The sequence below is a fragment of the Corvus brachyrhynchos genome, unplaced genomic scaffold (assembly GCF_000691975.1).
Source record: "Corvus brachyrhynchos isolate BGI_N302 unplaced genomic scaffold, ASM69197v1 scaffold101, whole genome shotgun sequence".
NCBI lineage: Eukaryota > Metazoa > Chordata > Aves > Passeriformes > Corvidae > Corvus > Corvus brachyrhynchos.
The window spans coordinates 21,249,934-21,275,074 of record NW_008237239.1 but is presented as its reverse complement, the minus strand read 5'-3'; the positions used below and the strand labels follow the sequence as shown (position 1 = coordinate 21,275,074).

The following is a 25,141-nucleotide window of genomic DNA, read 5'->3' as shown; positions in this document are numbered from 1 at the left end:
TGCTGAACTCTCTGAACCTAAAAGGCTGTTTGCTTGTAATAGCTTTTGATCACCATCAGCTTTTGCCTGAGTAACACATGTGACTTGAAGTTAGGAACATAAGACTGTGAAAAATCAGTAGGATTGTAAGAGCTGGCGAATTAGTCTGTGCCTTTCTGGTCTCTCTGCTGTAATGGAATTTTTTTCCTCTCTGCAAATGTACTGAAGTTCACTAGTCTCACCCATTTGTACAGAGATTGCTTATTTCAGGAGGCTGTGTCCTGTCTTTAATCTGCTGTCTTTGCCCTGTCCCCATTCTTTCTTCTTTTCCTTTCTCATGAGTCCTCATCTTCATCCCCCCATTTCCCAGTAAATTATGTTGAAAGTCACTATTAAAATTCTTTTATAGTATTTTTTTTCCTCAGGCATTTTTAGATAGGTTTTCTGATTCATACCTTTAAGTTACAGTTATATGCTCTTTCTGATATTACCAGGTATTTCTGTGAGGTTTGTAAGTACACAATTATTCATAAAGATTATACTGGGAAAAGAACAACAGCTGGGGTCTCTTCTGGACTGTAATTTGTGCAGCTCAGTTTTCCACCCTAGAAAGATCACTCTTTTTTTAGTGGCTTTCTTCCTGAAACATTTCACAGATTTCCTGGTGTCCTTTAGAGGATGTTGAATAGCACACAGAGTGTTTCTTTGCTTTTTGCTCATGGCTGTACTCTGACATCCCAAGGGCTGGAAGAAAGGGAAAACAAAACAAGACTGAGGCAGGAGTTTACATAGTGAAAGAGTCAATCCATGCTGGCATTTAAGTATTTAAATGCACTGGTTTGTTTGCCTCGTGCTAGGCTGTTGTTTCGAACAGTTGAACAGAAGGGAAGGGTTCAAAGAGCACCTGTTTTCCCATCTCATGGAAACCACAAACTACAACTGCAGTGAGAATGTGGTCACAGTCCTGGCTGCCTCTGGGGCATTGTGCCAGCTGGCCAAGGGAGGGGATTGTCCTGCTCTGCACTGATGTGGCCTCACCTTGAGACTTGTGAGCAGTTTTGGCCACAACAATACAAGAAAGATGTTAAACTATTACAAAGTGTCCAAAGGACAGCCACAAAGATGGTGAAGGGCCTTGAGGGGAAGCCATATGAGGTCACTTGGTCTGTTCATCCTGGAGGAGGCTGAGGGGAGACCTCACTGCAGTTACAACTTCCTCGTGAGGGGAAGGGCAGGGGCAGACAATGATCTCTGCTCTGTGTGACCAGTGACAGGACCCGAGGGAATGGCCTGAAGTTGTGTCCAGAGAGATTTAGTTTGGGTATTAGGAAAATGTTCTTCACCCAGAGGGTGGTTGGGCACTGAACAGGCTCCCCAGGGCAGTGGTCAGAGCTCCAAGGGTGACAGAGTTCAAGAAGTGTTTGGACAATGCTCTCAGGTACATGGTGTGACTCTTGGGGTGTTCTGTGCAGGGCCAGGACTCCATGAAGCTGGTGGGTCCCTTCCAATTCAGCATATTCTGTGATTCTGTGTCAGAGACAGCTAGTCCTGTTGCATATATTTTAGCTGACTTTCTCTTATCCACATGCTGTCTGTACTCTGCCTCAGTCCTTGCTTGCTATTGCTGTGCTTTTCTATCTCCCCCTCTATCCTTTTTCCTGGCTTCTGCTCTTTGACTCACTCACCAAGAGATTAATTTTCTGGCCTGGATAGGAACTGCCTATGTTCTCTAGTGCCCTGTTTACAAAGGCATGTATACATTTCAGAGTTTTGAATGTTGCCCTTTGCTAGCACAAAGTAACAAGAAGAAATAACCATTTCTCCTTTCTTCCTTCCCCTTCTGTTTATAGAGAATTGTGACCAGGAAAAAAAAAAAACCAACAAAGATAAACCAAGCGCAGAGGAGGATGTCTAATAGGGTCTGAAGGGCTTCCCTCCAGGGAGAAGCTGCTTGAGACTTACTAACTTTTGCACATTTTACAGGAGAATGATTCTTTCACTCTGAAATTGGTTTCAGAGGGGAAAAAGGTCTGAAACATTTGACAGAGGCTTCATTAATAGCTCTTTATGTTCTTCTAGCTCTTTGCATTTTCAAACCTTCCATCAACAGGAACAAAGCACAGATTACTTCAACAAGCTGATAATAATATGCATTTCCTTATTCATGTATCCTGTTTCAGTACACGTTAGGTTCATTCAAGTGAAGCTCTGAGTCTATAGCTGAAAAGGAAAAATTGAAGATGTGGCCGCTATCGAATCTCCAGTAGCATTGATCTGGGAGCACTAGTAATTCAGCATGCTTTGTTAAAGAAATCAATAGTGAAGACAAAGGTCTTTAGCCAGTGGAACATCTCCTACCTGTGCGGGATTGCAGAATGGTTGGGGTTGAAGGGCACCTCTGGAAATCACTTAGTCCAGCCCCTTTGCTCAAGGCAGAGCCAAACCCAGGGTATTAGTACATAATAATAAGGTGCTACCTGAGCCTCCTCTTCTCAAGGCTCAGCAATCCCAGCTCTCTTGGCCTCTCCTTGTATGTCAGTTGGTCCAGTCCATACCGGCCATTATCTAAGCTGTTCATCTAACACCCGCTTATCAAAGTATCTGGATGTATTCCTCCTGTGGGGTTGAGAAATCTCTCTTCTACTGGCACAATTCATGTCTGAGTTACCTGAAGTGGAATATTTATGGAAACAGAGTTGAGGGCTTCTGGCAGAGGGGGGCCTGCCTCATCCATTTGTCCTGGAAAGTGTTGCTGCTCAGACAGGTTGCCACATTCACTGCTTTGACCCCAGGCTGTAGTTTATAGGAGCCTTTAGCAGAGTGTTGTGGTGTACTCCTGTGTGTTGTGTCTTTGCTGCACCCCTTCCATAATAAGTGGGCTTCTTGAAGCTTTATTTAGTGGTGTATTGAGGATTTCAGAATGTCTTTCCCTGGCACTTCATATTCAAGCTCAGGAGATTACCTTATGCAATAGTGCTCTCTTAAAACACTGGCAGGTCTTGTTCCAGAAGTAACTACATTATGCTCATATATATCACTATGGTCAGAGGAATAACCCTGATGTTTTTGTTTAGTCAGATTTTAGTAAAATTGAATTCACTTTGTCCACTCAATGGTGTGTGGTTGAACAGAAATTCCCAAGGGAAGAATCTCAGTGTGTGCTTTTGAGCCAATTCCATTATTTTCTGTATAATCATTGCTGTCTGAGAACTTAGATGTCTAACTGAAAAAAGTTATAAGGCAAGTTCTTGAATTTACACGGTTTGCATAAGCAGGCGTGAACCATAAAATATACATTCACCATTTCTTTTATTGCGGTGGGGGGTGATTTACATGGGACATTACCTGCTTGGAAATGAATATTTTGCAGCTTCTAAGGGCCTCATGATATAAACTTGTCCCAGTGAAAGTAGAAGGCGAGAGGAGATGCCCCAAATTATTTTTTTTCCCCCATACAGTAGAAATTGCAGAACGTATAAAGAGCAGGATGGGATTGTTGGAGTAACTTGTACTTGGCATACTCTGAAAGGGGTTTGTTCACATTTGTAAAGCAAAAACAAGAATCTGGAATGCTGAAACAGAAAATGACCAACTGCAACCAAAGCATTTGCTGCCTGTTTGTTCTGAATGTGCAATTGGCCTTGGTCTTTTAGTTATAATCTGTAAAGATGGCTCTGTTCCCTACCCGCCCTTGGGCTTCCAGGAGCACTGAGTGCTTAGGGCTTGGGCTGCTAATGCTATAATTGAAACAGCTGCTCTGCTTTCTAAGTACTTTGTTCATTCACCTTCTAAAATGTTGATGGATCTGTAGCATGTTCTGGGCCTTTTCTGTAGATATGAATCTCAAACACAGCCACTTGCTAGATAGAACTAGTGAAGAGCATTTGTCACAGCTTTTAGTGTGCTGTCTCAGTATTCAAAGGGGGAAGAAAATGGCAGGAGGTGACAAGAAGGCTGCTCTGACGCCATAGTGGTCTTTGGACTAAATTCACTTCACCTACAAGACCAGATGTCCTACTTCCCTATTATTCTCAATGACTTAAACTGCAAGCAAATGTAAAATATTACTAGGTCAAAAGGTCATTATTTTTACATTTTGCACTGATTTTTAAATTAGCTGACACAGAGAAATGCCTCTTGGAATCGTGCTGTAAATGAGCAGAGCCTTGGGAGGGCCCAGCACTAATTCACAAAGGCCCCAGGCCAGGGGTTGCTCTGCAGCCTCTCCTTTCTCTCTTGCCTTGGGACAGCAGTGACCAGACTAAGTTGCTGTTGAAGTCCTTGATAAAGTTTGAAAACTTCATGCAGCTGAAGTATACCCATGGTCTTTCTCTCTACACTTTCCTTTACCCACTGTTTTTCCTTATCCTTGCACTCAGCCCATTTCTGAATGGCTGTCTAGAAGAGGAGAGTTTAGTCATCATGTCAGATGAATTCCGCTTAATTAGTGGAAAGTCGTCCCAGTGTGGGCTAATGGCAAAGCTGGTATGAGGCTGACAGTGGCTAACCTGGATATGTTCCGTAGGGCTGTGGCAGAAATGGAGTTACAGACTAAAATACAATCACTTGACTGCTGTCATGGAGCTTTAGCATAATTTCATCTTCCTTCCGCCCACTGCTCGGCACATCCTATGGACTGAGGCAGCTTTAACCTCTTTGTGACCAGAATTCAGTATATCCTGAGGCAATTTACCCAAGTAAAAAGGCTGCAGGAGCATTTGGATTTGAACTCTTAATTCCTCAGGAGTTGGTTCACCCAAGAATGAGCTGAAACTGCATAAAATCTTTGCGCTAGGCAGTGGTAAGGGCTGCTGTGGTCCATAGCTTGGTTTTTATTGAACAGTATTGATTGTTCTTGGCAGATATGGAGCCTGAGAGCTTTGTGGTTTTGCCTGTTAGGGAAAATTAGAGGTCATTGTGAGATTTGAGAGTCAATAAATATAAATTTTGATGAAAAAGGCAAAATTCTTCTTCAAAGTAGGCAACCCATGCAGAAAAGTAGTGAGGGAGGGAGGAAAGAAAGAGTGGAAATTTTATTGTATTTCATATCAGCCTACAGAACTTGGATTATGGTTGTATTCTGCTCAGAAGAGGAAGAATAGCAAGGAAATAGTTCTAGAAGACATTATATTGAAAAATCCTCTTGATGTGGCATGAAACAGACAATTAATGTCAGGAAATGAAGTCTTGGTGCTGCTCCCCAGTTTATGCTGCCTGTAGGTGACCTGACAATATGTATCCTTGCATATGGATATTTTGCATACCTGCAGCCTTTGCTGTCTGAAGTGCTCCAAGGTGGTTGCAGGTTCATATAAGAAAACTCATCCTTGTTTAAAGTTTAATTTACATGTTATATTCAAAGCAGAGTTTAGGTCAGAGAGTAGGAATAGTGCCTGGGTTTGTTTGGCCTTTTTCACTGAGCTGGGTATTAACTTAATCAAGCCTTACAATACCCTCAGGCACCCAGTACAACCTTTTTATGCTGATGTTCATAGAAATGTCACAGTGTTTCTAAAGTCACACTAAATATCATGGCAAGGACCTTTTTCCTCATTTTTGCCCTGTGAGGGAATTGTGGAATGGTTTTCTTGCCAGCCTTTGCCCAATACAAGTGAGCTTGTAATTGAGACTTGCTCTTTGAGGCTAAGTTCATACTTCTGTGTTTCTGAGACTTCCAGGATGCTGCAGTGCATGGTCTTCTTCCGAGAAGAGTGTCTAAAGGCAAGAGCTATCCCAGAAAATACTATTGAATTGCAATTACTGATGTTGTTAGGTTAAAAAAAAGGACTACTTGAATTTGAAAAACAGCTTAATGTGATACTGAGATGAACAGCATTGTCAGGACAGCTATTTTGGGAATGCATGAAAAGGCTTAGGTATTTTCTTTATCAGTAAATACTAAAGACAGTCATCATGTTTTCATGTGCTTTTAAAATCACTGTTCAAGAACACCTTCAATTTCATTGGCTATATTAACCGAAGGAAATGAGTTTTTTGGTTTAGGACCCTTTTTATTTGATTGTGAGGAGCCAGTATATTATACTGGAACATCTTGTGGAGTCTGTTTTCTATGCATGTTTCTTGTCAAGACTTTTCTTATTTATGCTCAAAGGAAGTGTGTGTGCCAATTGTTGAGACTAACAGGCAAATGTATGCTGAGCTAAATAAAACATCTCTGTGCTCCAGGTTCTGGGAAGCTGAGAAACCAGACAGTGGCTTAAACTCATACCTGCAGGCAGTGACAGATGCAGTTGGCTACCCCTGACTTCCCTTCTGGATGTTCTGTGTGGCCTGCTTTGATTCTCTTTCAGAAATATCTAATACTAAATGGGGGAGATTTAGATCTGTGGGACAGAAGCAGTCTCAACATGTGGAGAAACTAGACTTGACTATTGGTAGCGTTTCTGGACCTACCCAGCAGATGTTACTGGTGTATCTATTGCAAACATGGTAAGATGGTACAGACGTTGTTGTCAGCTCTGGACATTGCAGTGAGTGCTGCCATGCTGAAAGCTGTGCAATCCTCACTTTGCTGGCATTTCTGCCTCTTTGAAGTTGACATTTCAATTGTTAAGCGGTATGATCTTTCTGACTTCTGAAGTGTCATTTGCTCTGAAGAGCAGACACCAGCCTCACAAGTTCCTTGTCTTTGTCAGTGTACTCAAAGTGATTGTTTTAGTCACTCTTCTTTTTATTTTAACTTCCTTCTCCATTCAAAATTGAGTCATATAATTCAAAGGCCCCCTTCCCCAACAGGGTAACTCTTAAAATACCTACTGCATAAGCAGTAATGGACAAAACCTTTCTGCATTCTAAGCCTCATCTTTCCCAATTCACATCCTTCCTAATGAATCGTTTCTTTCAAAGCTCTGTTTGAAGGAAGTGAATTAAATTGGAAGAGGAAGTTTTTCATCGGGAAATACATCTTTTATTTTCACCCCTGGAGTTACATTTCATGTTACCCCTCACATTGCTAGTGTTTAGATATCCTCTGTATTGTAGTTATATGGGAAGCATTTCACTTCTCTTTGTTCTGCACTCTGTTTTATTCTTGTTTACTTATCTATTTTGCATCTCATATGGCACATGCTATGCCCGGTGCAATCATATGCTACCTCCGTGCTGCAGGCAAAGACTGGAAACAGCTGGAGTTATGGGAAAGGTGGTATTTGCTGAGGATTATCTGCCAGCCTTTTTTGTTTCTGGGAATCTCTAATACCCAGTCAGACTATTTTTTTTTTCTAACCAGGCAGCTTTTCATGGCATTTGGCCTGATGAAATGGGTTTTAGGAGCCTCTAGGAGGAGATTAGGGACTGTCTTGTAGTGGGTGGGAATGCCTGGAGTAGATGTTCTGTAAATCCTTCTGAGCCTAATGATTCAAAGGTTTCTTCATCTAGTCTTTAATCTTTCTTTAGCTATATTGATATCTGATTTTTCAAGTCTAGGTTATTACAGCTGCTAGATAATTGCAACATATTCCTAAAGGATACACAGTTAAGCACAGCTGTTCTCTTAAGTGAAATCTTCTCTCTCATTCACTCTTTGAACCTAACTTTGAACCTAAAACCTTTCATGGCTTTATTTTCATCAGGCAGGTGGTGAGAAAACACAATATTCCTACTTCCCTTTACCTGTGCCATGAAAAGCCATTGCTGAGTGTGGAGGTAAAAATGCTGGTTTTGAATTGGTCCCCCAGACACAGCTGTTGAGAATTAAATCATTTCAGAATGTGTTGCCACTACTCTTCCTTATGAAAAGACATCCTGTCTTTCTGAAGCCTTGACTGTATTTGGCTGTAATTAGGATTATATTATGTTTTACTTTCAATATTTAAATAAAAATGAAAACCACTCTTTAGCACACCTGAGCAGTGTTGTACATTATGTTGAAAGGATGGAGTTTCCTTCTGATGCTCAAAGACAATTAAGTTACTCCCTGAAGCATGAAATTTAATTACCCTCATCAGAAGCAGCATGATGCAGTGGGTTAGGACGTAGGAATAAGAACCAGAAATTTTTATCTTTGATCCTAGTTCTATCTAACTACTGACTGAATGAACCACATAACCTTGCCATGCCTCCTTTTCACCCACCTGAAAAATGAGGTGTTTGATTTCTTTGCTAAGGTGCTGTGAGGTCTGTAAAGCCATCTAAAGATATCATGGTTTGTAAGAATGCTCAGTGTTCCTGGGATTGCCTGGGCTTACATGCTGCCAACAGTTATTGCAACTTGGTTTCATAGGATGAAATTTCATTTTTTGGCAGGGTTAGTTTCATTAAAATAAGTGCAATCAAGCTGATATGCAAATAGGGAGAGGGCTACAAGAGGAGGTGACACTAAAGATGAGGAGATTGACAGCTAGACTGACAATCTCTCAGAATCAGACCTGAAACCAGTCAGAATTTACCTGTGAGAATGTTACAGTGACATTTTGCAGCTTTAGTGAAACCCACAGAGAAGGCCAAGAAGATAATCAATGAGAGAAGATGTTCTGGACACAAGGGGAGGATGTTCTTGTTGTGGGACATTGAGAGTGTACAAGGAAGAACTTGTGGATAATATGTAGCAACCATACTTTTGCTTGTATAGCTGATTGTTTACTGCCTGAATGGTCATTGTTTGTTAGACAGCCTTGTTTGCTAAGCAGCCAATCTGAAATTAGGCCACAGCCATTGTGAAGAGGTATAAGAATAGCAGTAGAGAAAATAAAAAATCTTTCTACCTCTCTCAACTATGGATTACGACCAGTGTATGCTTTTATGTCCACCTTGACAACAGCCACATAAAGAGCCATTGTGCACCAGAGAATTCTGCTGAGCTATTCTTTCCACATCAGTTTTGGTGCTACATCTTGGATGTGATAACTAATTTTAGCATCCCAGCAGTGCCTCCAACTATGTACTGCTCAAGAGGCAGAAGAAAGTTCCATCGTGCATGGTTTAACCGGGGAATGTAAAGGAAAGTTCAGGCCCACATGAACACATTCCTCTGAGCAAGTTGTGCTCTACTGTACTTGCAACTGCAGAAGTCTCTTACTGGAGTGATTAGTCAGGTCATGTCCATGGGGAGCTCACACAAAAAAACTCAGAACTGTTTATTGGATGTGATGAAGTAGCTAATTAAAAGAATTGTTGCTGTCATTTAAAAAACCAACAATGCTTTCTCTTGTCTCAACCACTCTTGTCTGATAGTTTTTGATTTTATGAGTTTCTTAGCATGTCTGGAGCACTAAGTTTACATTCTGGAACAGTCAGAAACTTAAATTGTCCTGTAAAGTACCTGGCTTACTCATTCCACAGACCTTTTAAAAAGATTATCTGAATTAATAATAACCCTGCCATTTATTTAGTGGGTTACATTCCAGGGGAAAGGTGATTGCTTTCTTGGAAAGAGGTTTGCCCTCCACCATACAGCATAAATTCATTGTCTGACTTTGAATCCCTCTGCAGTTCCTCTGCTCTTTGTTCCAGGGCTGAGTCAGTATTAAACCCATTAAAAGTTTCTCATTTGTAATCACAAGAATAGGAGTTAATTGTGAGTGTGCAGTTCTTCAGTTGGTTGGTTACCTGTTTCAGTTCTTCACAGCGCTCAAATATAAGTCTTCAAATTTTCAGAGCAGGGAATTTTCTTAAAACAGATTAGGAAGGCAAAGTCTTCGTAATAGTGATTTTTCTAAGAGACATTCAGGAAAGATTAAAAAATATAATATTTTAACTCTGTGGAAGTTAACAAGGACAGATATGTTTTCTGTCAGTTTTATCTTCTGCCATTTTAATAATTTTTCTCATGTAGAGTAGTTGTGTTGTGGTTGTGTAGCACACTCTACGCACAGGAGAAGAGTCTACTGCCAAAGAAACTGTAGTGGCTTAATTGCAAACTTCCATTGTTGGCCAGGAATAAGTAGAACATTAAAAAAATCCATTATGGGCAACTTGTGTTTCACTGAAGCCTAGAGCAGTTTCTTTCTTCCATATCACACTATCTTCCAAGCTGTACAGTTCTCAATAGAGCAGATACACAAAGCAGCCCAGCACTGCAATCCTAGAGGGAGGATAGATTTAGCCTCCTTCCCAGTGCTTGTGAGAGGGCATCATTGCATTTTGGAGTCAAAATCTTATTGGTCTCCTGTTCTAGGCAGGGTAACTACTCAATGCCTGACTTATTGGTCAAATCAAGAACAATTACGGCACATTTTCTTGGGGGGAGGTGGCAGTGTTTTTAGTTTCATCTTAAAAGCATTGAAAGAGTAACAGGAAAGAAAATAATTGCAATTATATTTTTTATTATTTTTTTAATGGCAAGACTTTTGTGAAAGCACCTTTAAAGACATTTTGAGGAAAGGGCAGGGAAGCATTCTTGGAACCACTCACAGGGATGTTAAAGGTCTGATCCAATGACACTAATAAAGGTCTCAACTGTATTTAACCTACCAGTTACAGTTATGTCTTGCTTATGCAAAAGGCCAAAGAAAAGGGTAGAAAGACAGTGGGCATTAAATCAATAGAGGAAAAAGTATACAATTTTTCTTTCTCTTATAAAGTAAAATTATCAATGAGCAGAAGAATTAACATTGCAAACGTTGTGTTGCATATCAAGAATTCCCTCTTTTAATGCTAAATAATCTCTTGCATTGTTGTACAGTATCTTTATTTGCTGACATTTTTCAAGACTTTATCATCATGCTTCAAATTCAGGACCCATTTAAGTAATTTTAAGGTCAGTAAACTGAAATTACTTTAAAGTTGATAATTAAAAGGAATTACAAGACAATATATTGCATTGTTTGAATTAATGAGAAGAAAGTTTACCCAGACTCTTACAGGTGATTTTATTTTTAATCCTCTGTCTCTATAAATTTTATTGGCATCCTCTTGAAAACGTTTTTTAGTTTTCTGTTGGCTGGAGCATGAAAAGCTCTAATCTGGTTCTTCCTTTTAGCAATGCCCATCAATTGTTAAAGCAAAGGAAAGTCTGAAGCAGTATGGAGGCAAGATTTAAACCTGTTCTAAACTTCTGCATAATTATGCAGTGGCATGCAGGATGGAAAAAGTTATGTTCTTTCCCCTATTCATCCATTAAAGTGAAAAAATTCTTTTGGACTCCTACTGCTAATTTTAATTCCACCCTTAACAAGGTTTCATTCTCAAAAATCAGCTTCTAATTTTTTCACTGCCACAGGTGGATTTTGATATGAAATACTCTGACATGGCTGCTGTTATTTCTATTTAATTTTTTAATTCCCAAAAGTTTGCAGACCCTTTTACCAAAGAGATAAAATCTAAGTCCTTGCCAAGATACATTGCATTTTCTTCACAGCCATATCATGATAAGTGCTGGTAGCAACAGGAGTATTTTAGATGAGAGCCTGGACCTGTTAATCACACTGTTAATCAATTTAGGTATGAGGAGTCTGTTAAATTCCACCATTTTTGTTCTGGGAGAATGGAGATGAGAGAGCAGAATACAGCTTGAATTCACAGAACTTTTTTCTCAAGGAGAGGAGATAGTTGGAAGTTCTTGTGTTCCTTCAACTTGCTTTTAATGGTTGCTGGGAGCACACGAGCTGATTCATGACCCAGGAGGGGCCATGCAGCTCTTCATTCCTCCCAACACAGTTCAAGTGCAGTTAGCCCTGATTTACTAGGATTTACGCACTGGTTCTTTGGGGCTTTTTGCTAATAATTTCCGTATTTTTCTTGTAAGTTGAAGATTTGCTTTCAAAGTTTCTCTAAAAGTGAGAAAGCAGTGGGTCTGTCAGAGTTGGGACAGTGTTAAGGTGAAACTTAACTTCTGCCTTGGGGCCAGTGCAAAGTGCACGCCACTGAAGACATAGGTGGTGACACAGGTGGCGACACAGGTGTCAGGCTGGCTGACAGAACAGAAATTAATTCTACCTTCCAGAATTAGTTGGAAGTTTGGGCAATGATCACAAAGATGATTGCTGTACATGGGATGTCAAAACTGGAGTCCCAAAGCTTGCTGCAATCAAGCATTTTGTAACCCCTCTTTAACAGGATGAAAGAGTATGTTGTGTGAGTGCTAATTGGATTCAAAATAATTTAGCCATGAGGGCAGACAAATGGAGGAGTGCAAGTATTCTGGCTTGAGACTTTACTTGAGAGTTCTAGCATTTCTTTTTTTTAATGCACTGCCTCTAAGAGATCATCCTGACTTGCAGTTAATCAGTGCTGGCATTACCCAGAGGAGCATGTAAAATGGCACCCAAAGCATTAGTGTATTGATTAGAGTTAAACAGGAAAGTGCTCCTTCTGAAGCTACATGCTGCATGAATAACCAGAAAGTCTCAACTACCTCTCTTAAGCTTCCATGCCAACGGGATTGTGGCTTCTGAAACCTAGAACCTGGGAAACCAAGTCATGGATGGGAGGCTTAAGAAAAGTTGGGTTATGGAGAAAGTACTTTGGCTTGTTTGAGATCTAACACCTCACCCTTGCAGGGCTGGGAGAGGCCGAAGGTTGTGTCCAGCACACCTTCACATGCAGGAGTGTGAAAGATTATGAAGAAGCCATTTGAAAATTCAGCACTGGTTCTCCTGTGTAAACCAGGGCTCAAGTTCCGTCAGCAGCATTTTTTGTTTTGAAGAAGAGCCTTCTAAGAGAAACTCTGAGTGTTGCCCGAGCTTTCCTTTGAGCAACTAGTTCTCCCTAGGTGACGTATCAAGGTCTGAACTTCTCTAAAGTCTGAAAATATTTGTATCTAGGATTTTGGGTTACTCTGTCACTGAAGACCACAATGTTATCAGTTTCTGTCTAAACTGATGTATTTTGCAGATTCTAGATATCTGAGCCAAATTCTTTCTTACTGCAGCTTCAGTGAAAGACCAGATGGATCTGACTTGTTGTATCAAAACACTGAGCAGTGCCTAAACAATACAACATAGTGTGTTGCTTTGCAGCATAAGGGTTTAAATTAAAATGTTAAACTGCAGACTTTTTTATTGCTTGAGGCAGTATCCAGAGACGTCCTCATGGTTATTTTGGCCACTGTTTTGGTAGAAATAGGCCATGATGTTGAAGGCTGTGTGATGATAGCTCTGGGTACAGAAAGTGGTGCCTTTGTCCTTGCAGTTGCCAGCTTACCAGGCTGATTCATCACTCTTTAGAGTGCTTGGAGGTCATTCAGAGGATAACAGGAGTAATATGTTACCTGCTGTTATTTGCTTTTGGGACCTATGTTTCAAAAATGCAGACTGGTTGAGGTTGGAAGGAACCCCTGAGATTGAGTAGTCCAACTTCCCTTCTTGATGCAGGGTGAGCTAAAGCCGGTTACCCAGAGTTATATCCTCTCCCATTTTAAATATCTGGAAGTAGAGACTCCCTAAGATTTCTGGGCAACTTGTTTCAGTGTTCAGTCACCCTTAGAGTAAATTTTCTCTTGTGTTTAAATGCAGTTTCTGGTCTTTCAATCCAAGAAAAGTGCCTTGTGCTTGCCTGATATCCTTTTGTTGGATGCCACTGTCCAATTCTGTCTCCTTTTCATTCACCCCGATTATATCAACACTGATAAGATCCTTCCTGAGCCTCCTCTTCTCCAGGCTAAGCAATCCCAATTTTCTCAGCCTCCCCTTGTATGTCAGATGCTCTAGTCCCTTAATGATCTCTGTGGCTGTTTGCTGGACTCACTTCTGTAACTCATGTCTGTCTTGTACTGGAAAGTGCTGCACTGGACGCAGTGTTCCAGAAGTGTCTCCCCAGTGCTGAATAGTGGGGAAGAATCATGCCTTTGACCTGTGGTTCCCAGTGCAGCCCAGGAAGTTACTGGCCTTTCTTGTCACTGGGGACACATTTCTAGCTTAGGCTCAGCAATCTGTACACCAGGACCCACAGGTTGTCTTCTGCAAAGCCACTTTCCAGCCTGTGCTGGTGCATGAGGTTGTTGCTCCACAGAGGCAGTGCTCTGCATTTCCTTTTCTTGAACTTCGTGAGGTTCCTGTTGGCCTAAATTTCCAGGTTGTCAATGCCCTTCTCAGTGGCAGCCCAGCTGTCCTGTGTATCAATTGCTTCTCCTAGTCTTGCTGGAAGCTTGTTGATGGTGCAGCCTGTCCCATTATCCAAGTCATTAATTAAGACAGAAGACACTATAAAACCAGAGGTGTACCCATAGTGTCTGGCTTCCAGCTAGACTTGGTGCCACTGATGATAAGCCTCTAAGCTAGCCTACCTCACTGCCTACTTCTGTCATCTGTGCTCCCATCAGTCAATGACGATGGAAACCTTATTAAAGATAAGATAAGCAACATCTGCTGCTCTCCTCCGCCAGCAAGCCTATCACCTCAGCACAGAAAGCTGTCAGGTTGGTGAAGTACGACTCCAGTATGAGGAGGTTCCATACACGGTGTTTCCCCATCTATCCCAAGAGATGACTGAAGTAGCTTTCTGTAACCTTGCTAAAATGCTTTCTAAAATTAGATTCAAAACATGTAGGCTGCTGATAGAAATTTAATAAAGCTACTACTAATTAACATCTGATACATATTGGTTATGCTGAAGTAGATCTTGCTGATGCTGCTGCCAGGCAGCCTATATATAGTACAGGATGTGCAAATGAGGATGGGTCTGTGCAATACAGTGTGTTGTGTAGAAGGTCTGGAGATCAGAGTCCCAAATCTGCCACAGAATGATGGCAGAACTGATTCCTATCTCAATTTGCCCACAAGTGCCTCTGCTGACCCTGTAGCTATTTTTAGCCTCCCCGATAAATCCACCAGTTAATGTCGTCTTTGTCTTCAAAGTAAGAGGCTGATACTTGGCATTTCTTTTCACATGAATCTTTGAATCTCAGGCAACCTATTGTAGGAATTTGTACCACGAAGTATGAATATATTTTGTAATGAATCTGGGCTTGAGTGAGTCTGCCTTTTCCAGTCTTGCATTGTGGTGATATAAAACACCTGCTTGGCAACAGCTCCGGGAGTTAATAAAGTTTCCGTGGTAAACTATGAGAGGCCTGAGAATCTCAAACTAAAGTTATTGCACCAGTAACTCAAAAAAGCAATTCCTAAAACTCCTGGCACATTTATCCAGAGGGTTAGCAGTAGCACAGAAATGGAAATCATTGTTGAGAGCCACTGCGTACTTGGAATTAAAATCCATCAGTCTTCTGAAGCTGAAGAAAACAATTTTCATGACATACAGATGCTTTTGTATTTCATAATCAAAATTAATCTAGGGTCGGTTTTGACTCTATTTGTAGGGAAATTCGTGTCCTCTAATCCTTATAATATACCTAAGTTGAGATGACATCAGAAGAAATAACTCACACAGAAGCTAGGTACTTAAAATACTCTCAATGCTTTATTCTATTTAATTTCAGCAAAAGCAGGTTTATCTCAGAAAAAGAGCGAGGACGCTAACATTCTCCTCTCAAGTGGGAGCCTTGAGCACAGAAGGTGGAAGATGAGATGTGGAAATGAAAATAACTGTAAACAAAAAATGAGATTTAGCAGTCTCTTTTCACTCTTCTCAGTGGAAAAAGAGGGAGGAGGACACCTAGTAAATCGTTAAAAAGCTGCGTTTGCTTTTCTGAGTTGCAAGTTGAATTGCAATAGCTGCCAGCAGGGTCCTTCTGCAGCCCTCACTTAGGACTTTTCTTCAGGTCTTTCACATACCTCTTGGCAACTTCCTTGCTTGCTGGGAATTTTGTTTAATTCAGTGGGGCATAATGACACCATTGTGTCCCTGAGAAGACAAACAGTGTGTCTGCCTCTGGAACCAAGAAAAGTCTCCTAGCTTTTGTTGCAGTGTAGGGTCTGCAGTTTGGGATTGATCCATGCTCATAGCAGGCACAAATGATGATCAGTTGGTGTAAATGTCATACACACATTATATTTCCTTTCAGAAGGATTTCTTAACTTCAAAACATCCAAATTTTGGCATGCTTCTGGAGAAGGAGATTCTTGTAATGAATGCCAGATAAACTGTGTAGCTTCTTGTGCTCAGAGCATCTGTTCCAGAGGGCTCCCTTCCCTGAAAAAAAATGTATTCTTTTTCACAGCTCATGGACAAACACAAACACACATACAGGGAGGTGATGGGGGTACTTGACAAGGAAAACTTTTTGTAAGAGCAATAAAAAATGTGGGGTTTTGTCTAAGAGAAATGAAAAATTTCTGACAACTAGAAATAGTTACAGTCTTCCCCTAAAATGCTAATATTGGTGTTTAAAAATAACTTAAAGAAACACAATAATTTTTTGTTCTCATCTTTTAAAAGTTGCAGTTGGAGCTGCATTTCCTAATAGGCTTTGTTAGGCCCTGTTGGCTTGTTAGACTCCAGCTAACCACTTACAGTATGCTACAGAGACCTTTCTCCTCGGTGCTGGGCTTTTCCTGTAACAGAAGACAAATGTGAAAAAGTGGATTAGTAGTGGCTGAGTGACTTTACAGAATCTCTTGTCTCTGATCATGTTTATGGTTAGTGAGCAGGCCCTGATAAACTGGAGTGAAACAGAGAGTGGGATCCCTATCACTGCTGAGGTAATACATGCCTCTTGGGAAGCAGCCCTTCACCAACGGTGTCAAGTGGTTTTACTGGCAGCCTGTGTCCAAGGATGAAAAGGGAGATGGTCCAGACCATGTTATTGTACAAGTATTTAATTCCCTAAAGCTTTCCTTGCAGAATTCCAGTGTGTTGGCAAAAAGGTACTCGTATTTTTTACTGTCTACCTTTAGACATGTCTCGCAGGATACAAAATTGGAATCGGGGTCTAGGAAAAGTTCTTGTGCTCTCCGGCTGGAAGTCATTGCAGGTAAAGCAGCAGACCCAGCTGATCAGAGGGGAGGAGGTGGACATTAAAGACAGCCAGGCATTATGTCTTCTAGCATCTCAGGGAATAAATTAAGATCATACAGGCTTTTTGTTCTCATTTATTCTTGGCAATAAGCAGACTTGAGGAAGCACTCTTGGAGTGTGAATATTAATCTCCAGGGCTACTAATTCACTTCCCTGATTTACTTGCTGGGAATTTTTGTCATTTGGGAGGGAGGTTAAGTAGGAGAAGAGGGATAGGAAGTGGAGGAGGAGAAATGGCATGTTTTAGTTGTGGTGCTTTGCACACAGGTGGAACAGTTAGTTCCAGCTAACTGTTTTAGAAGCAAAGTGTGTTAGCTCAACCAGTGATGCAGTGCTGGGAATTACAGCTATTGTACAGCCCTGGAGACTGCCTTATTTCCTGAGTGACTAAGAGACTTTTTGGTGAGAATCAGGAATGATATTTAAAGGGGGTGTGCATGTGTGCTACAGATTTCACAGCTTGCTTTGCACAGAGTTGAGCTTCTTCTAAACAGCAGGCAGACATCTGGGGGCACAGAAGTGTAACAGAAGAAAGCAATAAGCTACTGTTTAGTTGGGTCTCCACATCTTAGCTGGGTGGAAATCTTGGTGCTTAGAATCTTGCTTTTGCAAAATCCATGGGAGGGAAAGGCCCTGACCATGGGACACTGTGAGGGAAGTGAGAACTGGGGTAGGACGCACAGTGTGACCAGCCAGAAGAGGAGCTGCTCCTTTGGGGGATTTGGTCCTTGTAAAGTAGCCTTTCTTACAGCTCTTCTCCTTTGTTCTTTCCCCTTGCTGTATCATGAGACCAGATGGGTGTTGCTTCAAAGGAGAGTTGGATACCTGGAGAAACCATTTCGGATCTCACTGGAGTATATTCCTAATGGGAACAAGAGTGTAGCGGCCGTGGATTCCTTCGCCATGAAGAACTGCAGTTCAGGTAACAGAGCATTTTATTGCTTCTAGCTCATAGTACTTTGATGCCTTTTTGGAGAGAACCATGATTTCTGACAGCTGCAGAAACCACAGAATGAAAGGTTCTTGTTAAATAAATTAAATTATTAAAAAAAAAAAAACCAACAAAAAACCAGGGTCGTGTTAAATAAATTAAATTATTAAAAAAAAAAAAAAACCAACAAAAAACCAGGGTCACTTTCAGGGAAGAATCTTTTTAAATGTTGCCTTAAAAGTTTCCTTCAAGAAGTTAAAAACAAATTTAGTTTTTTGGTTTTGTTTTGGGTTTTTTGGGTTTTTTTTCCATTTGGAAAGAATAACTATGAAAATTTAATTTGGGGAGAAAAGAAGCAGTATTTATCCTGGCTTGCTAGATGCATATCCTGACAACTTCACTTTTCTGCAGCAGAAAGTAGAACAGATGAGAGGTTCCTAGACAAACATCTTGCAAGCCATCTTCTTTTATGTTCGTGGTTACAAATTTCAGGGTTGTTTTTTAAACAACTGTGGAAAACTTGATTCTAATAAAGTATGCCTTTATTTGGCCATGTTCCAAAGTGGATATTGCTAAGTAGCCCCTAATAGTTCTATGTAATGTGTGGAGTTTTAATAATGGGCAACCTAAATGGGGGTTACTTTTTAAATACAAGCTATGTAATCAATCCAAGTATGTAAATTTAGTTCTCTATGCCAGAAGCAGCTGCATATTAGTTCTACCAGTTTTATGGACTCTGTGAATCATTCTGAAATCTTTAGGTGGCATGTCAGTGAAGGATATTACTACTTATAGCTCTTAACACATTACTTTTTGTCCATTTTATTTATTTGGAGTAGTGCTGAGTTGAGCTGCATGTCCTTCTTTTCAACCTCTCTAGGACAGGGAAATGTGCTGCAGAACATACATTATTTTGGTCATTTACCTTGCTCTCCACAAAGGCCAGTTGTATTAAAGGATTTATTGCACTGTTTGTACATAAAGGTGCTCTCTAATCTCCAACAAGGAGCAGACTGACACTGTGCTGGAAGCAAAGGCGTGTTCAGACACAGGGCACCTGTTCTGCTGCTGGTGTAAGGACACAAGTCATCCACAGTGCTTTGGGAATTCAGTGCAACGGACTGTGGGCACAGGAACTCCTCTCTTGGGAGCACTCAAGGGCGAGCCAGAGGTGCTAGACTGTGAGCTCTTCCCAATACCAAGCACTGCTCTGCTGATGATGGATGTCAAGTGCTGAGGCCATTAAGATACATTCCGAGCAAAAGAAAGAACAAATCTCCCGTTTTGCCTGCAGACTTGTAGCAAACAGCTACTTCTCTGCCCTGCTTACAGGACACAGTGCATGAACAATACCATCAGAGGACAAAACCACTTGTTCTTTTATTTTCTGTTGGTTTAGGTGGCTAAGCCTTTTGTGTGCAGCTGAAGACGTGGCAGTGTGCTTTTACGAGGAAAGAGGTGGTGATAAGCAGCTGAGGGTGACACCTTAAGCTTGGAGAAAACAGGGAAAGTAATAAGAAAAGATTAATCTAAATCTAATTTTTCTGCAGCTGTTAGAAGCCTTTGGGTAGCTTAGCTACTTGGACACACTAATGCCACTAAAGCACATAAAATATGGGTGAATTTGAGAAAGAAACTGAGAAATAGAAACATGCCTTCAGCCTGATTTTTTTAAGCCTTTTGGAGACCATAAACACAATTTTAAAATAAATTAAAGTGTACATATAATCTTAGGAAGTTAGGCTACCATTTCCATAGGCACAGATAGAGAAAGAATCACAGAATGAGCCGAGTTGGAAGGCACCCATCAGGATCTTTGAGTCCAATTCCCAGCCCTGCACAGGACACCACAAGAGTCACCATGTGCCCGAGAGTATTGTTCAAACCCTTCTTGAACTCTGTCAGGCTCAGTGCTGTGACCACTGCCCTGGGGTGCCTGTTCCAGTGCCCAACCACCCTCTGGGTGAAAAACTACGAGGGCTTGAAGAAGGTTTAAGTTTGCGGTTGGAATTTGCTTTTGCACACTGGTGATTCCATTTTTTTGAGTTCCTTAATCATAGACAAGATTTTGCTTAGAAAAAATTACTGCATTTGAACTGAAAAAATGACAGTTTATATGGGATTGAATGGGGAATTAAAATTAAAAACTTAAATAGATTCAGATGCTGATGAAATTCTGAATTTTTAAAAAGTTAGAATTTTAAAAATTCTAGTTACTTGTCACTTGAACATCTTCACATTTCTCAATTCCTACAGGAAAAGGAAAGCTCTTACAGTTTTTTCTCAGCCTTAGGATTAGAATCTGGTAAGAGAGCCCCTACAGTCAATACAAGGACTGCTTGTACTTCTATAGGTTTTGTCTCAGGACAACTAACAGGTAGCATTGCCTGGACCACTACAACCAATTGACTTTCAATTACTGACTTAAATGTGAAGTAAACTGTGTTTGTCAGTGTGTAAAACCTAAGCTATTGATTGCCTAATTATCTTTCTTACAACTTTCTATTTAAATAAGTGCAGTAGCCAAAGCAAAAAAAATATATATATACAAATTGCAGAGAAGTAATATATTAATTTAATAACATCAGTTCAGATATTTGTTACTTATACAAGTAAAGTAATTGGTACAGTGGCATTTTGTAGTTGATGGTAATTTCTAGTAATAAAAATAGAGTTCATTTCCTAAGTAATGTATTGACTTATTTATGATGTTTAATGGGTTTCTTACTGATTTTTTTATCGCAGTTGTAAATTAATTAATTTGCTAACTTATTTCCAAAAGTCTTAATTAACGTACTTATTAGTAGGCAGAAGTATATGACAAGACATTGTTTTACTTAGCAATGTTCAATTTACCAATTCTAAGTAAATTTTTGCCTAAGGGGCATGGAGACCAAATGCTTCTAAAATGTGTTAAAGGTTTAATGATGCTCCAGGGCTGTTAAAAGCAGTTATTTCAGACACTCAGCCTGTCCAAGAGGAAGCACTTAGCTTTCAAGTTTTCGAGCTCAGTAAGCAACATAAAAACCATTTATTTTGGAGAGGGGAGAAACCGTGTGGGGTTGATTAAGTTAATGCTTCTGTCCACTCAGCAATAGCCTTTTTTCAGTAGATACTGAAAGTACATAGAAACACACATTACCTTCAGAGCTGGTAGGCAGTTAGTTCTGTAACGATCTGATGAGTGTAATATGTATGCAAATTTCTGAAAGTTGGAGTTAAGGTTGTACTAAAGGCAAAATCCTTGATTTAAAGCACAGGACCTCTCAGGAAAGGAAAAATTTTGAAGATCAGGAGGTGATTTTAGTGAAAGAAGAGAGAGCAAGGGAACAGTAAAAATACAGACTTACAATGCATCTGAAGAAATATGACCAACTGCCAGATAGAATTTTTCATGATTCTGTTTGATAAATATTCTAGCAACAGATTTATGAATCAACTGCAGGAGATCAATTAGGGCTTTCTCCAGACAGGATTGCTTATGCATCTGAATCATTACTAAAATGATATTTTTGTGCATTCGGACAAAACCTGGATATGTATCATTTCAGCTTTCCCACATGCTCTCTTTTTGCAGTTTGTCTTAAAAATTAATTTGATGACAGGATGTTGTGGTTAACTGAACTTAATGAAATACCAGTGAGCCCCTTTTCAAAATAAGTTCTTGATGCTTCCTACTGGAAAATTGCCTAGAAAAGTTAACCTCTTCCAAACAGAAAACTGAGATTATATCAGTGTATGAGAGAGAATCATAGAACAGGCCAGGTTGGAAGGAACCTCAGAAGAGAATCTGGCACCACCTTTTGTGTGAAAGGGAATCTAGGTGAGATTATCTAGAACCATGACAAGCTGCATCTTCAAAACCTCCAGTGATGGGGACTGTACCACAACCCTGGGAGATTCTCTGGCAACTGCGTCTTCTCACAGTAAAAAAAATTAAACATACATTTCAAATTGAAGTCTCACATGACACACAGCTCACTTAGATGTTAATAATTAATTTTTTTAAAGCTATATAACGTTTAAGTAATTTTCACTTGGGTAGAATTGCAAGATATTTGCAGACAACTAGATTAATTGTGACAATATTTTATGTTTCATTATTTGTTTGGTTGTATTTATGGCATGGGGGAGAGAAGAAATGAACCTTTAGTAGAATCAACCATCTCATCTTATATGGTCTGGAGATCCACCTCTGTCCAGAAATTCAAGTGAATGGGTGAACAGAACAATGAGCAATCAGTATTTTGCCATTGTTATAAAACTGAAAAATAAACATGATTTAAAAAGAAAAGTAGTCATCATTTCAGAAGTAGCTGTCTCTATCTAAGGTTTAGGATTAACATTTACCATAAATTACTCGGCCTACCTAGGTAATTTTTGTGTAAAAGAAGCTGGATAATTTCCTTTGGCATTAATGTCATGGTTAAGAACTTTACCAAGCCAGAGAAAAGATCCAGAGCTAATTGAAATCAGCAGGATTATTCAGTATGTTTGTATTATGTTTCTTCATTTAAGAAAGTAAAATTAGGCGGACTGGCTGCATTTTCCATCAAGTGGCTGATGCTATTTATACAGTTCAATTGGTCTGGTTTTCCTGTGGGTCTAATTTCACTAAGTAGGTATTTGGAAAAGCCTTACTATTTTAAGAATGTTTGCTTTCAAATGCTTTGGCAACTACCTTCTTCCCCATTCACCTCTGCTCCCCCATGAGCTATGACTGATTATTCTGACTTCAGCTTGTGTGCCAAAAACTGTCTCTAACCTGCTTGTGTTTTAATCCTGTAGGGATCTTGTGTTGGAGAAAGTACTGCTTTGCAGATGAGGGTGGTGGCTGTAGTGAAGTTAAATCATTTTAAAGTCATTCTAAAGTGAAAGTTATTTCACTTGTGGTTTGTGCCAATTTTACGTAAAATAAATTTAATGAACTTGTTATGGGGCTTATCTGTGTTTTCACTTTCATCTTTTTTAAATTAAGTTATTGTAACGCTAGGAATAAAAAAATTAAGCAAATTTAGTTTTAATATTGCTTCCAGAAAAGGCACAGTAACTCAATTAGTGGTAGAGTAGCTTCTTGCAGTAATGAACGAGTGATTATGCATTTCTGTTACTGGCTGTGAACACCTACTTCTTGCAGAGCCGGATTTAGACAGTGGTGGGTACGTTGAATAATTTAATCTATTTAGAACCTCTGTGTGCTCACCAAAGGAGCAGCAGGGGGGAAGCAAACCTGAATATCTAGAGAATTTGGGTTTCATAGGTCTGCCATGCCAGTTTGTTGGCAAATGGGATAGTGTCCTGTTGCTTTATTTAGTGATCAACTGACCATCTATTTGGGGTTATAGGATGTGGAGGAGGGAAGATATAAAGAAATGCTTTAGGTGGTGTAATGATGCACTTAAAACTCATCTTTAAAATAGATGTTTCCATGCAGAAAAGTGGAAAGGCTTGAATCTGCCGCAGCAGCTCCAAATAGGTCTGCCTTACCAGAGTGAGCAGGTTCATCCTCTCTAACTCAGAACAGGTTAAGTGACTCACGTTAAGAAACAGAATTGAGAAATCTCAGCCTTTAAAATCCAAAGCTTTAATAATCCAAAGAGAAGGACCTGCTCATAAGAAGTATTAGGAACTGCTCAAGAGACATTGCAAATGTTGGCACTTGTGGGTCTTAAGTACTTTTTAACACCTTGAAGAATTGGCCAATACATTATCTTTTTAATGCTGTATATGATTTTTATCCTGACCTTCTCCTTTAATTAAGGCTTATTTCAACAGGGGAGCCATTGATTCAGTGAAAGAAAATGAACTCTGTAATCTGCTTTCCCCAAATTGAACTTATTTTTATTACTATTAATTGCTGCCACTTAGTTCTTGTGATGTTTTAACTGCTTGGATTTATTAAAACAATCATAGGATTTGCTATTATCACTTGAGAAATGGGAAGGACAATGATGATTTACAGATGACCCAACAATTTTAAGCCGGTATTACTCCAGATTCAAGGATTTATGCAATCTGACTCTGCTGTGTAAGTAGATGACAGTCTCATTCTCCCTTTTTCTCTCCATAATAAACCCCTAAGTTTTCAAAGGACTGCTAGCCCGTAACAGAGGGCACAGAGGTCCTTGATTTTGCAAAAGAAAGACTCAGGGATAGTTTTGCTCTGAGTTTTGTTTTATATCCATGAAGTTCACTATTAGCTGTAGGAAAGTTTTGTTTTAATAGGACTGGTGTTTGAAGTTGTTAAGACTTAACTATGCAACTTGATTCATGTTTGTGAAAAATTACAGGCATCTTTGTGAAGAACTGAGAGAGGGTGAGGAAGCTTAGAAGGTCAGAACAGAAGAGGGAGATGATCAAGCAGAAATGAAATTAGTCAGACTGAGCCAGCAAAAGAGACACACAGAATCCCAGAACAGTTTTGGTTGGAAGGCACCTTAAAGATCACCTAGTTCCAACCCCCCTGCCATGGAGAGGGAGACTTTCCACTAGACCAGGTTGCTGAGAGCCCCATCCAACCTGGCCTTGAACACTTCCAGGGATGGAGCATCCACAGCTTCTCTGGGCACCCTGTGCCAGTGCCTCACCACAGTGAAGAATTTCTTCCTAGTATCTGATCTAAGCATCCTCTCCTTCAGTTTGAAGCCATTCCCTCTTGTCCTGTCACTACATGCTCCTGTGAATAGTCTCTGTCCATCTTTCTTGTAGGATCCCTTCAGGTAACAGAGGGAGAGATGAGGAAGGAAGAGATGGTGATAAACCGCTACCACTGAAAACAAATGACAGGATATCAGGCAGGAATAATTGGTCTAGATGGTGGAAATTACTAAAAAGTTTGACCAGTTAGAAAGTGATTGGAAGAAACATTTACAATCCAATAATTAACTAGAGCAATCAGGCTTAATCAGATAGTCATTCAATAAATCAGACTGAGCTAACTAGGTGGATAATCTGTTGAACCAGCAAAGAAACCAAGTGAGGGAAATGCAGCAAGTTGTCAAAATTTAATGAAATGTGCAAGAATTAATCAGTTGACATTTAAAATTATCAAAAGCAAAGATAAATACGTAGGATGTTCAGATGGAAACTAGTCCCTTTGTGTGGCACGTCTCACCAGAGCCTCAGAGGCATTAATGAGCAAAATAGGTTTTTGGAAGGTGAAGAACAAGAATGGGGAGAAGATAGCACAATAAGGAAAGAAGATAGTCTGTGTTTGCTTGAAAATTAAATAATGTCAACAGCAAGAACTTTATTTTTTTAAAAAGCCTGCCTAAGTGTCACACATAGAAATGGTGGCTACTGAGGTGGTTACCACTTCTCTGTAGTAGTGCAATGCATGAAAGATTGAAAAAAAGGTATAATTCTTCCTCTGTCTTCAGAGGGTAGAGTCCTTTAGATTTTGGCTCAGGGCACTTCTAT

The 25,141-nt window shown here is 40.1% G+C and overlaps 1 protein-coding gene across 2 annotated transcripts in view; it reads left to right on the top strand.

Moving 5' to 3' along the window:
- Positions 1-25,141, top strand: part of ALK (anaplastic lymphoma receptor tyrosine kinase) — a 225,730-nt gene that overhangs the window by 105,328 nt on the left and 95,261 nt on the right. For both annotated transcript variants that reach the window (XM_017730126.1, XM_017730125.1), the window contains exon 4: positions 17,586-17,713. In XM_017730126.1, coding sequence (XP_017585615.1) covers positions 17,586-17,713 — 128 coding nt within the window. The remainder of the gene's footprint in view (positions 1-17,585; positions 17,714-25,141) is intronic.